At 43.6% G+C, this 14,967-nt stretch overlaps 1 protein-coding gene across 1 annotated transcript in view; it reads left to right on the forward strand.

Annotated features, from left to right (window-relative positions):
- The window catches only part of GDI1 (GDP dissociation inhibitor 1), a 39,233-nt gene that overhangs the window by 18,294 nt on the left and 5,972 nt on the right, over window positions 1–14,967 (forward strand). The window contains exons 3-5 of the mRNA XM_030194147.1: window positions 7,183–7,282; window positions 13,072–13,206; window positions 14,765–14,963. Of these exons, the coding sequence (XP_030050007.1) occupies window positions 7,183–7,282; window positions 13,072–13,206; window positions 14,765–14,963 (434 nt within the window). The remainder of the gene's footprint in view (window positions 1–7,182; window positions 7,283–13,071; window positions 13,207–14,764; window positions 14,964–14,967) is intronic.

The following is a 14,967-nucleotide window of genomic DNA, read 5'->3' on the forward strand; positions in this document are numbered from 1 at the left end:
CCCTGTCCTCTTTCACTTCCTGTCCGTCTCTTGTTTCAGTGATAAAATATGCCTTTTCCTTCACCATTGTTTGTCAACCTTACTAGCAGCACACCTCCTGTATTGCCATGCATTTAAAGCTTATATTTGTAGTACAGCTGTGATTTCACTGCATGTTGATGGAGGCATGTATTTAAAGTCACCTGAGTGGCCATTAGATGTGCTTTGACCTGAGAAGGGACTTCACCGTAAAGGCTGCGTAGTATTTCTCTCAATCTCTAGTCTTTTTTTTTTTTTCTTTTATGAGCCATGTAGGCAGTTGTTTCTCCTCTAAGTACTGTTTGGCTGCCCCCCAAAATATGACAGTCCTATCTTTATTATATGAATTTAATGCCTTGTATTCCTGCCACTTTTTAATGAGGGAATCCTGAAAAGCAAGATCTTGGTATAATTCCAAGGGAAATCGCCAAAAGTAAGGGCTCCATGATTATATGCCATATCAATATCGAACCATACCATGGCATAATCTGATATTGCATAGGGACCTATCCGGATTTTATTTTCGAGAACAAATTCTAGTGGTCAGTAAATCTACCTTGCTTGAGTGTCATTCACTTAGATAAGCGAGCACAGTCTCGGTCCTGTGGGTGAAATATCCGCCGTACATCCAAAAGATGAAGAGCTGCTAATACCAGCGGTATACCTTTTAAAGGATCTAACTTGTCTCTTGGTGAAGGATGAGATTTATCTAATGTGGGATTATGGGCAGAGTTAGTCACTTCCCAGTTTAATAGGAATGTTGTTTTGTTTTTTTTTGCAAAAAAAACAAAACAAAAACCTTTTTATCATAAACGGGTGCATATAAGTTACATAATAAATAGTGGTTCTGTTCAATTGTCACGTTCTAAAATACCTCCCTTCTTCCCCTATATAAACTTTCTGTTTTTCAACCAACAGGTTTTTATAGAAACGAATCGCACACCCTCCTTTCCTATTTACTGCTGATGTTGCAATGCTTTCCCCTACCCACCACTGTTGTAGCTTAGCATGTTTCAAGGTGTGTCTCTTGCAACATTGCTGTAGAAACTTTTTTTCTGGTTGAGTGCTGCTTGTAAAATGTTACTGTGATGGCGACGTAATACCACCTACATTACAAGAAATTACTAATTTTACGTAATTGCTTCACAGTTATATAGCTTAAGAAAATACATAATTAGCAAACTTAGGGCCATGTTTGCTAAGCCGCACTGTAGGCGTGCACACTTTTTTTAGCGAGTGCTAAAAATTAGCACACGCTAACGATAAGAGATGCCCATTATATTCCTATGGGCATCTCAGCGCACGCTTAAAAAGTGTGCGCGCCTACAGTGTGACTTAGTAAACAGACCCCTTGAGGGTCCTAGCCACACACAAATAGGAAATCAAATATATCTAATCCAATATTGACATTTTTATTCTGCTTATTGAGATGACTTGAGGCAGATCACATATAAAATGTAAACCAAAGAGATAATCCCTCTTATAACAGTATATTTCTATGATGATTGTTCTGGTTCATATAGAATCTCTAAACACATGTCAAATACAAGGGAAAAAAAGCCTTTAATAATTCTCCTAAAAGTGTTATAACATTGTGGATATTACACGGCAGTTCATTCCACAAAGCCGGACCCCTACCAGTCAAAATTTTCTGCCTAGTCATTGATTTCTGACAAGTTGATATCGCTGGAATATATAATCTAACTTCCTGAGCGGGAAGCAATACCCTGGAAAGGGAATAAACAGAAATTATATATTGGAAGATATTCAGGAGTTAAACCATATAAAGTCTAAAAAAACAAATGTCAGCCATTTTAAAATGTATCCTAGCCTTTACCGGCAATCAATGCAATTCAGTAAGCAATGGGGTAACATGATTATGATTCCTTCCCAAAATCAGCTTCACAATTTGGAGTTGATGTAATTGTCTTTCAGGTAATCCTAAAAGAACAGTATTGCAATAAACAATCTGACTTAGTACCATAGATTGCATGACCATCTTAACAACAATTGTATTCACTTGTTTTTCCATAGTTAGTTTAGAATCCAGAATTATTCCTTTTATATTCATTTGAATTAGAACTTCAGTCAAGGCTAACTTTATTGTCTCTTGTGGCAACTTCTTTGTGTGCTACCCATCAATTTGTCATATCTGGATTAGTTTTCAAACCATTTGCATGCATGCACAACGAAATAGAATCAAACACCTCTGACATCTACAGTATAGTCTCCTGAAAGCTTCTCGCTACAGGAAATATATAGAGATATCATCTGCATAAGAGAAGTACTTTTACTTCAAAAGAACTAAGCACATGTTGCAGTTCATTTAAGTATACATTAAAAACAACTGGAGAAAGTTGAGCCTTGTGGGACTCCACAAATCATTTTTTCAAGCCATTGAAAGAGATTTATTCCATACTACTTACAAAATGCGGTGCTTCAAAAATCCTGAAAACCACTTCAAGACTGTATCTTGAGATTTCAGTTTGAGATAATCTACCTAACAGGATATCGTGATTGACCAGATTAAAGGTGGTCAACAGATACAGATCCAACTTCATAACCACTGTTGGAATGCCGTTATCTAAGTTGGTTTTATTTTTTCTTAAGTTTGTCATTAAGGCCAGTAAGAGTTTCAGTGCTGTAGCTAGGACGAAATCCCGATTTGTTTGGAGTCCGATATTTGGATATGAGAAGGGTAATTCTGTAGCTGTAATCCCACTACTGCCAGTACCATTTATCCAAAAATGGAATGTTGGCCACTGGTATAATTAGAACAGAGATTTTAATTAACATTTAAGCTCTTCGGCAAAGGAGACGGCAGAATATGCCCCAGTTGAACTGGCATATCCCTTACCTCAAAAATTGATCAGCTGAGTAAGTATAGACACCAAATGAGAAGGCAAGGATTTCAGATTTTTAGCTAGACATGGATCTAGTTGACAGGACCCTTTTGCAAACTTATGTAATTTTGCTTATGACACCTCATCTACAATGGAAAAGGAGTTCCAAACGTGCTCGTTAAGGATTCCCATAGGAACCACAACTGTCTGATCCCTGTCTAACTCTAGTTCTGTCTTTCCTTTGAAATATTGCTCTTTATCCAGTTCTCGTTGAATTTCTAGAATTTTCTCCTTAAAATATAAAGCTAAATCTGAGTGATGTCCGATTGTGAAACTGACTTCTCAACAGGACTCGACAAGTTTCTCACTATATTAAAAAGTTCCTTAGAAGAATTGCAGCTGTCCACAGTCTTTTTGAAAAATACCTCATCTTTTGCTGCTGAATTTTATTTAAAAAAAAAAAAAAAAAAAAGATTGATTTGCTGTCTCCAGAGAGATTTTAACTCATCTGTCTGTTTTAGTGTCCAATCTGTTTCCAGTCTTGTGCATTTCTTTCTTTGCTTCAGCTCCTTGGTGATCATGGGTCTATCAAAGACCTTGGCTGCGGGAGTTGACGCAAAGGCATAGGAGCCGGCTCTGTGGATGCTTGAGCACCCCCAATATTGAACAAACTCCTTGACTGCATTCAGAGAGAGGTAATTTTCCAATAGGTCTAGCACCCCCAATAATTTTGGAAAGTTGGCTTCTATGTGCAAAGGATCCATATTGTCTAATGTAGGTTGAAAAGTTTCGCTCCAAATTTGCAGTGAGATGTTTGTAGATGATAACTCAGAAAATCATTTTTCAACCTCTAAACATAATTGGGGAAAAATCTTTCCTACCCCTTGAAAGAGCTATAACTCTATCCCTATAATGTGATTTGTTTACTTGTAAGTATAAAGTAAATTCATGCAAGAAATTATCAGACCATAAAGACTTGTGAGCAGCCCAATGATCTACTAAGGTACTTCGAGGGGAGTCGAATGATGTTATAATAGCATCTAACATGTCCTGCCTAATGTGTGCTACCTTTGTTTATGATCTGTAAATTTTTTTATTTTGTAAAAATTTCCAAAAACGCTGTTACAATTTTTATCATGTTTATCTAAATGGATATTTAAAGTCCCCAGCAACAAGAGTGGATTGAAATTGAGGCAGGCTGCTTCAATATTGCAGAAAGATCTTCAAAACTCCCCTCCCAACTGCCTGGTGGCCTATTTTAAAACTAGTACTCCCACTGAAGTCATAAGAACAGCCATACTAGGTCAAACCAATGGTTCATTTAGCCCAGTATCCTGTTTCCAACAGTGGCCAGTCTAGGTCACAAGTACCTGGCAGGAACCCAAATAGTAGCCACATTCCATGCTACCAATCCCAGGGCAAGCAGTGACTTCCCCATGTCTGCCTCAATAGCCTTCAACTCGTTTTTCATAGTTGCCTCAACTAGCTCCACCTGTAGAAGTTTGTTGTAGATAATCGCTAGGCCCCCCACCTCTCTTATGTTTCCTAGCAGCAAAATGAATTGCATATAGCCATAAGGGCATAGTAAATTTGCTACAACCTGATCCACCAGATTTCTGACAAGAGGAAGTTACCAACCCAATTATCTGCCACAAAGTCTCTAAAAATATCTATTTTATTTACTACTGACCTAATATTGGTATACTAAATGGGTACTGGTAATAAATCTTCTGTTACATTCCACCTTTTTAGCTTAACTTTTTATAAGGCAGTTTTTCCTTTTTATCAGGAAGTCTCCTAGAGAATTTTTTTTCTTCTATATTTACCATTACCCAGAACAACCTCGGCTTCATGATTAGCCAGCAAACAAGTTGCCCTTAATAACACCATGACCCATAAAGAAAAGAAAAATCTCTCCTCCCCCAAGCTCCAAAAGGGGAGAAACCAACAAATTCAAGTACCACCCAAATGAGTAAGCATAACTAGGCTACTTGTAAGGTATAGCAATATACTACTACTACTACTACTTAACATTTCTAGAGCGCTACTAGGGTTACGCAACGCTGTACAGTTTAACAAAGAAGGACAGTCCCTGCTCGAAAGAGCTTACAATCTAAAGGACGAAATGTCAAGTTGGGGCAGTCAAGATTTCCTGAATAGAGGTGTAGTGGTTAGGTGCCGAAGGTGACATTGAAGAGGTGAGCTTTGAGCAAGGATTTGAAGATGGGCAGGGAGGGGGCCTGGCGTATGGGCTCAGGGAGTTTATTCCAAGCATGGGGTGAGGTGAGGCAGAAAGGGCGGAGCCTGGAGTTGGCAGTGGTGGAGAAGGGTACTGAGAGGAGGGATTTGTCTTGAGAGCGGAGGTTATGGTAGGAACGTAAGGGGAAATGAGGGTAGAGAGGTAAGGAGGGGCTGCAGATCGAGTGCTTTTGTAGGTTAGTAGGAGAAGCTTCAACTGTATGCGGTACCTGATCGGAAGCCATGTAGGTTAGTAGGAGAAGCTTAAACTGTATGCGGTACCTAATCGGAAGCCAGTGAAGTGACTTGAGGAGAGGGGTGATATGAGTATATCGGTCCAGGCGGAAGATAAGACGTGCATCAAGGGATGTTACAAAAAAAAACCCAAACTGTTCCAAATCCTTACTAAAAAAAAAATGGCCCCAGGCCTTAGACCAGGTCTGAATGTGTTCTGCAGGCAAATGTTCCATAGTACAAATATATGTTGAAATAATTTTTAAAGTTAGCCAAGTACAGTGTTTCAGTAAATTTAATTCATGAAGGGGGAAAGCTGTGTTTAGGCCTTAGCTGTAAAGTTAAGCTTACAGATTCACCTTCTAGCTGAGGTTTTTGACATCTAATGGTCTTAGTAGAGCTGGAAAACCCCCCAGTTCTGTTGATGTCTCGTGTTTTTGAATATTGGATTTAGTGAGGCTCTAGCTCCACTTGTCCATTTTGTTAATCAGAGTAACAGGTATCTGAAGGAGGCGGAGACTTCTGCTCAGGATGGGGCTGGTGGAAGTTGAGATTGTTGATAAGGTGAACAAGGTTACCAGCTGGCTCTAGATTCTCTGGACCAGGGGCGGACTGACAGTGATCTGGGCCCTCTGGCAAAAAAGGTCATGGGGCCCCCAACCACCTACCAAAAGTGATTAAATTAGATAGAAGTTAGGGCACAGTGGGCCCCTTACTGTTGTGGGCCCTTGGGCACTGCCCTGTTGTCCTCATAGTCATCCCCCCCTTCTCTGGACAGGCCTTATCTAGTCCTGGGTTGTGCAAGGACCTGTAGTTTTCTTCTTTCTATTGGAATACAGTTGGAAATCGGAACTAGAAGTCCCTTCATGCAGTGTGATAACTCCAGGACTACATCAATGCTATCAGGCAAAATCTGGAGCCAACTGGCACTCCTCACCCATGAATTAACCCTTGTAGTCTGTGCCAATCATTTCTGCACAGACACTGCATGTTCTTTGGTCCCATTCAACACACACACCTACACCCCTCGTATCCTTACAGCAGAACACACACACATATATTACACCCTTAAACCTAAATGAGATTTATAATGTTCTGTTTAATGTATAAAAATATTTAACTTTTTGTATATAATTTTCAGTATTTTGGTGCATGATTCCCTGCGGTTTATCTTGTAGCAGAAAACTCAAGAGTTGCTGCTTATCATAAGTATAGGGTGCGGTTGCAGAGATGGATATTGTTAGTAGGATGAATTTTGATGTTGTGGACATGGTATGATAAAGGTCTACAGAATTCTAAGTGGGTAGAATGTGTAAACGTGAATTTATTATTCTTTCAAAAAGTACTATGATTAGGGACACTCAATGAAGTTACATAGTAGGTAATACTTGTAAAATAAATAGGAGGGAATATTTAAACTTTGGAACTCCATTACCAGAGGATATGGTAACAGTTTAACAATGGTTAGTGTATCTGGGTTTAAAAAAAGGTTTGGACACGTTCCTGGAGGAAAGGTCCGTAGTCTGCTATGAGATACACATGGGGGAAACCACTGCTTGCCCTGGGATTGGTAGCATGGGATATTGCTACTGTGGGTTTCTGCCCAGTACTTGTGATTTGTTGAAAGCAGGCTACTGGGCTAGATGGACCATTGGTCTGACCCAGTATGGCTATTCTTATGTTCTTATTACAGCACCTTTGCTTCTGAATTTGTTTTGTACGGTATCTTCCTCACTCACTCCCCCTCCTTCACACACACATTTACTTGCAATGTTGTGCCAGGCAAGAGCAGAGACGAGGACTGTTTCATTTTTCTCTCTCTCTTCTTTTTTTGCCTTCTATTCTGCAGCTTTATAAACGATTTGAGATCCCTGAAGGACCCCCTGAGAGCATGGGGCGGGGACGAGATTGGAACGTGGACCTCATCCCAAAGTTTCTGATGGCGAATGGTGAGTGAAGTGAAAATGAGGTGTGCTTTCTGGACTTTATGGTTCTTGCCTAGGTAGCTGGCCCCTTAATGAGGGCAAGGGTATCCCTAGAGGTCCTACACAAAAGCAGTTTATAGTCATTTTAAATAGGAAGAAAATACTACTCCCCCCCAGCAAACCAGTACACAGAGTAAAATATTCTGGGGAATAGGATGAGGCCGGGGTGATGGACACAAGGCCTAAACTGGATTAAAGGCAAAAAGATCTCTCAAAATCAAGACGAGCTCAAAGTTTAAACTGTAGTTGAGTCCTTAGACCTGAAGTTCTCTTCAGTGTTGTTCTCTGGTTCTGCCTTTAGTGATGGTCCCTAGGTGAGCACCTCTGTCCCCACTGTCCTTGAAGATGACTAGTTTCACCTTCAATCGTTTGAGTGTCTAGTTTAGGCATCACCAGAATAGTTATGCTCTGGTCAACAGAACACCAAACTTTTTTCTCAGTCCTTCTAATTCAGCAGTTATCGACCCAATCCTCAGTACACACCCAGTCAGACTGTTTTTTTTAAAAGATACCCACAGTGAATATGCATGAGAAGTTTGCATACATGCAAATTTATCTCATGCATATTCATTAATACTTTCTTGAGCCTTGTGTTATAATGGTATATAAAAACTGTAATTATTATTAATAATGTGGATATCCTGAAAACCTGACAGGAAGTGCCCAGCCAGAGGACTGGATTCAGAGCCACCACTCTGGGTTAATTTCTCCTGTGGCTAAGGGATTTACTTGTGGTCCTCCCTGAGAATGCAAGTAAGAAAATTAGATTTCAAACTGTTTAAAAGAAACTCCTGGATAAGAGGTGAGAGATGCACTTGGGAGGTAGATCCCTGACACCACAGTAATCAGTTCTCTCAGGTGTAGAGTAGATGGGCAGCAGGTCTCCCTTCAGACCCTGAATCGGTTCTCTTCTCTTTCCTGGCTCCTCTGTTGCTGGATTCTTTATTCACTGGCTCTCTTTTCCTGTCTTCTCCTTTTTTCAGTGTGGTTGAGGGGTCAAGCCTAGATGGCTTGTGAATGAATTCTATCCTGTAACAAGTGGCTGAGTGGGTCATACAGGATGCAGCACCCGTGGGCAGAGCCGGGCCCCAGCTGTGGGTTCAGAGAGCTTCTCCAAGAGCTGGTGTCAACTATGTTGATGCCCATAGCAGAAGTGTCATGGGGGGCCCTAAGGCTCACCACAGTAGGCTGTATCTTGTTTACATGTTAGGTAGAATGGGGGTGTGACAGAACAGTGGGTATTTTTAAAGCCTATAAAAGTGCCTTAATTTTTAGTGTATTTCTCTAGTTTTGCCAGCAGGTGGATTATGTTTATTCTTAAAGCTGTTGTCGCTTTGTCACCAACTTCACTTAGTAGACCCTTGGCGGGTGCACAATCCCACTACTCGGGACTATACTCATCAGTCCAAAGTTCACCAAACCTGGTCGAGAATTGATTATATCTTGGTTTCTCAAACATGGTTTTTCAAGGTCAGGAAAGCAGAGCTGGGCCCGATGGCGGTTTCCGACCATGCAATGATCTGGTTGGTACTGGATCTGGCTGTGGGTTCGCCTGGGGTAAGATCATGGAGATTCCCCCTCATATCTACACCAAGACAAACAATTTCTAGAACATCTGCAGGCAAAGTGACAATTCTATATTGATACTAACGCTGACTCGTGCGATTCGTCCATTACATTTTGGGAGGCCTCTAAGGCCGTCATGAGAGGGGAGGTGATTGCGTACCTAAGTGCAAGGGCCAAGAGACTAGCTTCAGGGGTACTTAAGGGGAGTATAAGCTAGCAAAAAAAAAAGTATATTGCGCTCCCTTCTCGCGCAAAGATAAGATGGATGCTTCCCTGGTGGCACTCAACACCCTCCTCCATGAACAAGCCCAGAAACATTTATTGGCAGGCCGGCTAAAATTTCAGTGCTTTGGTAACAAGTCGGGTAGATTGCTGGCAAGGGTAGCACGGTCGCACGCCCCGCGTCAGTTTATCCCCACGATTCTTAATCTGAGTGGGACCCGGGTCTCTACCCCGCAAGCCATTTTAGATGGGTTTCGAGCCTTTTTCGAGGACATGTATGCCACGGGTGACCGCGAACTCGGACCCCCGCCATGGGATTATTTTGAGGATGCAGGAATGCCCAAGTTGAGGGCAGACGCACAACAGGCGCTATCTGCTCCAATTCAAGGGATAGAGGTACAAAAAGTTATTAAGACATTGAAGTTGGGCTCTGCCCCTGGGGCCGACGGATTCTCCAACGAATACTTCAAAATTTTGGCACCCCAGCTCTGTGGCCCCATGGTGGCTTATTATGATGAGGTGATAGAGCGGGGGTTCTTCTCTAGGGGAGAAAATGAAGCTCTCATTACATTGATACCTAAACCTGGCAAGCCATCAGACCAGATGGAATCCTATCGACCTATATCCCTGCTTAATGTGGACTTAAAAATCTTGGCCAGAGTCCTGGCGGATAGGCTAGCAATCCACATTCCATCTCTAGTGGGGGAACACCAGGTGGGTTTTGTACGGGGCCGGCACGCGGTCACTCGTGTGCGGAAGGTACTGTTAGCTATGGCCAGGTTACTGGAGACCCACTGCTATTGGTGAGTCTCAATGCAGCCAAGGCCTTTGATAAAGTGAACTGGGACTACTTATTCCATGTCTTAGAGTATATCGGGGTGGGAGGGCTGTTCTTGGCTGCCACAAAGACTCTCTATCGCAACACTACGGCACGGGTGCTGGTCAAAGGGCTCCGCTCGACCCCCTTTCCAGTGGCGAGGGGTACTAGGCAGGGGTGTCCCCTTTCCCTACTGTTGTTCCTTCTATATTTAGAGCCCCTCCTGCGTACTATACTAAAGGATCCAGATATCAGGGGAGTGACATGCCGTGGGAGGGAGACGCGGGTGCTTGCCTTTGCGGATGATCTCTTCCTGACCCTTACATAGCCTACCATCTCAGTCCCCCACGTACTTGAGGTCATAAGGGAGTTCGGGGTTTTTTCTGGACTCACCCTTAATCTACAAAAATCGGTGGCACTTCCGGTCCAATCTGTGATAAAAGAAGAATGGGTGGGGGGATTTCCCATTCCAATGGGCCGAAGGGATGGTCCGCTATTTGGGTGTGTTGATTCCATCCGACCTCACCCGGTTGTCCGCCATAAACCTAGCACCATTGAGGGATAATCTTTTGAATACGCTGCGGGGATGGAGGGGGCTTCCACTTTCGTTGCAGGGCCGCATCGCTTTATACAATAAGATCTTATTCCCTAAATGGACGTATATCCTGCAGATGCTACCGCTTATCTTGGGCCACAAAGAAGACTTGTGGCTCCAGAAGCAGCTTAATGGGTTTCTGTGGCAGGGGAAAAGAGCACGAATTGGGATCAAGACACTAATGCGGCCCCAGGGGAAGGGAGGACTGGGGCTTTTAGATCTGAGACTTTTCTCTATAGCCAGCTGTCTACGTAATTTATCGGATTGGTTTAGATCCACTGAATTTTTCTCATGCATGGAGATCGAGACTGCCTTGATGGAACCTCTTCACTTTGCATATTGGCTACAGGCCCCCCCCCCCCCCCCCCCCCAGATCAGCTACCCCCCTTGGGCCCCTACAAAGTCATTTTGAACCCTTTACGTAAAACATGGCAATGGCTCAGCAAAACTTTTAAATGGGACAAATCAGTGTCGCCCTTACTGCCAATCCGGGGTAATCTGGCATTCCCAGAGGGAGGGTCCTCAGCTCTATGGAAGAGGTGGTCTACTCGGGGGATCCACTTTCTATTCCAGGTGGTCACGGAGCAGGGATGCATAAAATCGTTTCAGTCCATGTGTGAGGAGTTTGGTTTAGATAGGGGTAATGCATTTGCATATTTACAGCTGAAACATTATGTTCGGTCACTGCCGGCTAACTTCTTGACTAGAGGGGTGTGGGAGCGCCAGGATGAATTACTGGGGCTAGAGGCACAACTGAGGACTCCTCTGAAATACTATCATGGTTGCTTACGAGACTCTTTACCACCACTTGACACCACTCCCGTATGCACTCGGTGGAGTCAGGAGCTGAAATGGCATCTGGAACCTCAACAGTTGGAACTTTGTCTGAAATTGTTGTGCAAAGTGACAGAGAATACGGCGTGGTGGGAGTTGAACTACAAGTTTTTACTGCGCTTACACATCTCACCCCACAGAGCCTTTAGAGCAACCTTGAGAGAGTCAGATGATTGCCCTAAGTGTGCTGGAGGAGGCGCCACCCTGGGCCATATGTTCTGGTCTTGTCCGGTGGTGCATGCATTTTGGTTGGCCATGGGCAAGCAGGTATCAGGACTGTGGAAAGTGCGATGGAAGCCCGCCCCTGGCCAGCTGTTTGATGTGTTTTCGGTGCAAGGGCCCATGCCAGAGGGAATGAGAGACTTCTTGAAGAGATCTGTGTTGATGGGGAAAAGAACCATCTTGCAGCAGTGGCTCACCAGGGAGGCCCCCTGTATGTCGCATTGGTGATGCGCCATGATGCAATGTTGCTCAGTGGAGAAGCAGAGGGTCTCTAAACGGGGAGACCACTTTTGCAGGACCTGGTCTCCGTATTGGGACTCGCTCACTCCCACAGCAAAAAGTAGAATCTTGAATTGTTAGAGGGGGTGGGGAGGGGGGGTTTGGTGGGGGGGGGGTTATACGGGGGGTAGGGGGGGGCGTAAGTGGTAAATGAAAATTTTTGATGGCACCTTTCATATACAGGCCCTATTCTGTTCTTGTTACCCAGTGAAATGTTTCTGTGGTTTTGGTATTTTGTAACATATTGTGTTGTGCCAATAAACAATATTAAAAAAAAAAAAAAAAAAAAGCTGTTGCAGCGAAGACCTGCAGTGATGTGGCCAGCTTTCTTTTTTAAAACTTGTGTTCTGGGCTCTGATTGGCCTAGAGTTTGAAGTTACCCAGAAGTTACTGGCTTTCATCTTCAGCGTTAGCCAGGAAGAAAAGAGATTAGGATCTCCTTGCTGAGGCTCTGTGAACAATTATATGTCCTGATCTTCCCAGGTTACTACTGATAGTATACAAATGTTTACTTACTGTTATAATTGATCCACATTTCAGTTACCTGTTATTGTTCTGCTGATTGCACTTTTCCTATTTCACTGTTCAGTTTTTCAGACAATAAACATTCCTTTTGTTTATTGCCTCTGCTTGTCTGGACTGATAAAGAATACTGGTGGTTTGTGTGTTGTGTGTGTTGGGTCTGTGAGTGCTTTCTGGAAACTGTGGAACCACTGGGAGTGTGGACTTCAGTAACCTAGAAATCACTGGCGATAGTTTTGAGAGTGGTCGCCCAGAGGCGGTTCTGACCTAGTTGGTGGGAGGAGGGTGCTAATGTAGAGCACAAGTGGCAGGTACAGGAAGACCTGAGCTGTGCTAGGGATAGACCCTCTTAAGTGGGTGCGAGGTAGCACCAGGCAGATGGCTAAGCATTTTGTGACAGGGGGGCCTATTATATATATATATATATATAAGAGAGTGTGTAAATCTAATGTTTGGGATGCACATATGCTCCTAGAATGGTGGGATTATAGTAGTGGATGGGGATTTAAATGATGTGGTGGATCCTCAAATGGATAGGGACAATTTGACAGTATTGTGTAACTTCCCTTTCCTATTCCCTCCCCCCCCCCCCCCCATTCTTGGGTACTTCAGATGCCAGGTAAACATATTTGTGATGTTCTGCAGCCATTCACACATGCATGCGTTTCTGATAAGATGTCCCCACTGTTGCTGCAGGTCAGCTAGTGAAGATGCTGTTGTACACAGAGGTGACCCGGTACCTGGACTTCAAGGTGGTAGAAGGCAGCTTCGTCTACAAGGGTGGCAAGATTTACAAAGTGCCGTCCACTGAGACAGAAGCACTAGCATCCAGTGAGTGGCAGCAGATACTGCATCAACAGAGACCCAGTGTGATCACTGGGTACTGGGGGCAGGTAGTAAGGTTTCTGAGAGAAGGGGTCCCAAAGGAGGAGGAGTGGGGGTGGTGTCTCTGTGGCATGGGCTTGTGGCATTTTATTACAGGGTTCAAGCCAACTGCTGTGTCTCTGGCTGACTCGCACCCCCTCTGCCTTCTTGTCTGTATCTCTCTCTGGTTGAGATTACTTGCTATTTCTCTGTCTGTGTCTCGGGTGGTGAGAATAGCTCTATAAGGAGCTACTAGCTGCGTGAGTGGGGCCCAAATGCTGGGCATAAGGCCTCTACTTACCCTCCACAGTTACATTTATTGACAAAGTAATACCTGAAGCTGTAAAAGTACAATTAACCAAAGACAGGACTCAGGTTCTGGGGATGTGCAGTGTTCTCTCTGTTCAGGTTGCAGTGCATGTCTCATGGCACGATATATCAGGGGTAATATTCACTAGTGACAGTCACCGTATTCAAACACCAGCTGTGGCATTTAAGTTAATACCTATGAGTACATAAATATTGCCATACCGGAACAGACCAAAAGTCCATCAAGCCCAGCATCCTGTTTCTAACAGTGGCCAATCCAGGTCACAGGTACCTGGCGAGATCCCAAAACAGTACAGTATATTCAGCACTGCTCTAGTTTTTTTGAGTAGTGCAGTGACCATTGCCTTCACTCTCCCCTGATTGTATAACTGGGCACCCACATCATGTGAATAAACTTACAGAATACTGAACTCATGCGCTTCAATGCGCACTTAACCTGAAAAAGCGCTAGCACACGAATGCAAGGGGGGCAATAGGCGGGGGTCCCACTTAACAAATGCCCCTTCCTCATTTAGGCACCCACAGTTAACACCAGGTCTGTGGCTGGTGTAACTGCAGTTGCGTAAATATAAGACACGTTTATTTTCTTGTTAAGCTAGCATTCTATAACAGAATCTGGGCTATGCTAGCGTTCTGTAACGGAATCTGGGTGCTTTAACTGTATTTTCTCAATTTGTAATTTTTCCTAATTTTGCTGTAAGCCACATTGTGCCTGCATGTGTGGGGAAATGTGGGATACAAATGAACCATAAATAAATAAATTTAAAGAATAGGCATCTGAGCGCATCTAAATAGAGGCACTCACTTTAGAATTGTCCCCTATGTGTTTAGGTTACTGCTCAGCAGGCCCAAACTAACCATATCATGAGTACATATAGCACCTGCATATCCCCACTGTATGGATCACTTTGTGACTCCATTCTCCCTCCACCTCTCTACCATATGGATAGTGTCTGTCTGAAACCTGACCTCAGTATGTGTTGCTGTTTATAGCTGCTGTTTCCTCCAGTATTAATCAAAACTTTTCCTGCTGATTCTTTTGTGGGAAGGTTTTGATTTTTCTCTGTCTTCTTTGGGAAATCTCTGCCTGTCTCTATGTTTCTGTCGCTCTGGGATAAGGTTACCTGCTGTTTCCAGGTTCAGTCTCTAACCATCGCTTCCGCTTTCCACCCCACTTCCACCCATCCCTGCTCAGATCTTATGGGCATGTTCGAGAAGCGACGCTTTCGGAAGTTTCTGGTCTTCATAGCTAATTTCGATGAGAACGATCCCAAGACCTTTGAGGGGGTGGACCCCAAGACCACCACCATGCGGGATGTTTACAAGAAGTTCGACCTGGGGCAGGATGTCATTGACTTCACCGGCCATGCTTTGGCGCTCTATCGCACTGACGAGTGA

The sequence above is a fragment of the Microcaecilia unicolor genome, chromosome 2 (genome assembly GCF_901765095.1).
Source record: "Microcaecilia unicolor chromosome 2, aMicUni1.1, whole genome shotgun sequence".
NCBI classification, from domain to species: domain Eukaryota; kingdom Metazoa; phylum Chordata; class Amphibia; order Gymnophiona; family Siphonopidae; genus Microcaecilia; species Microcaecilia unicolor.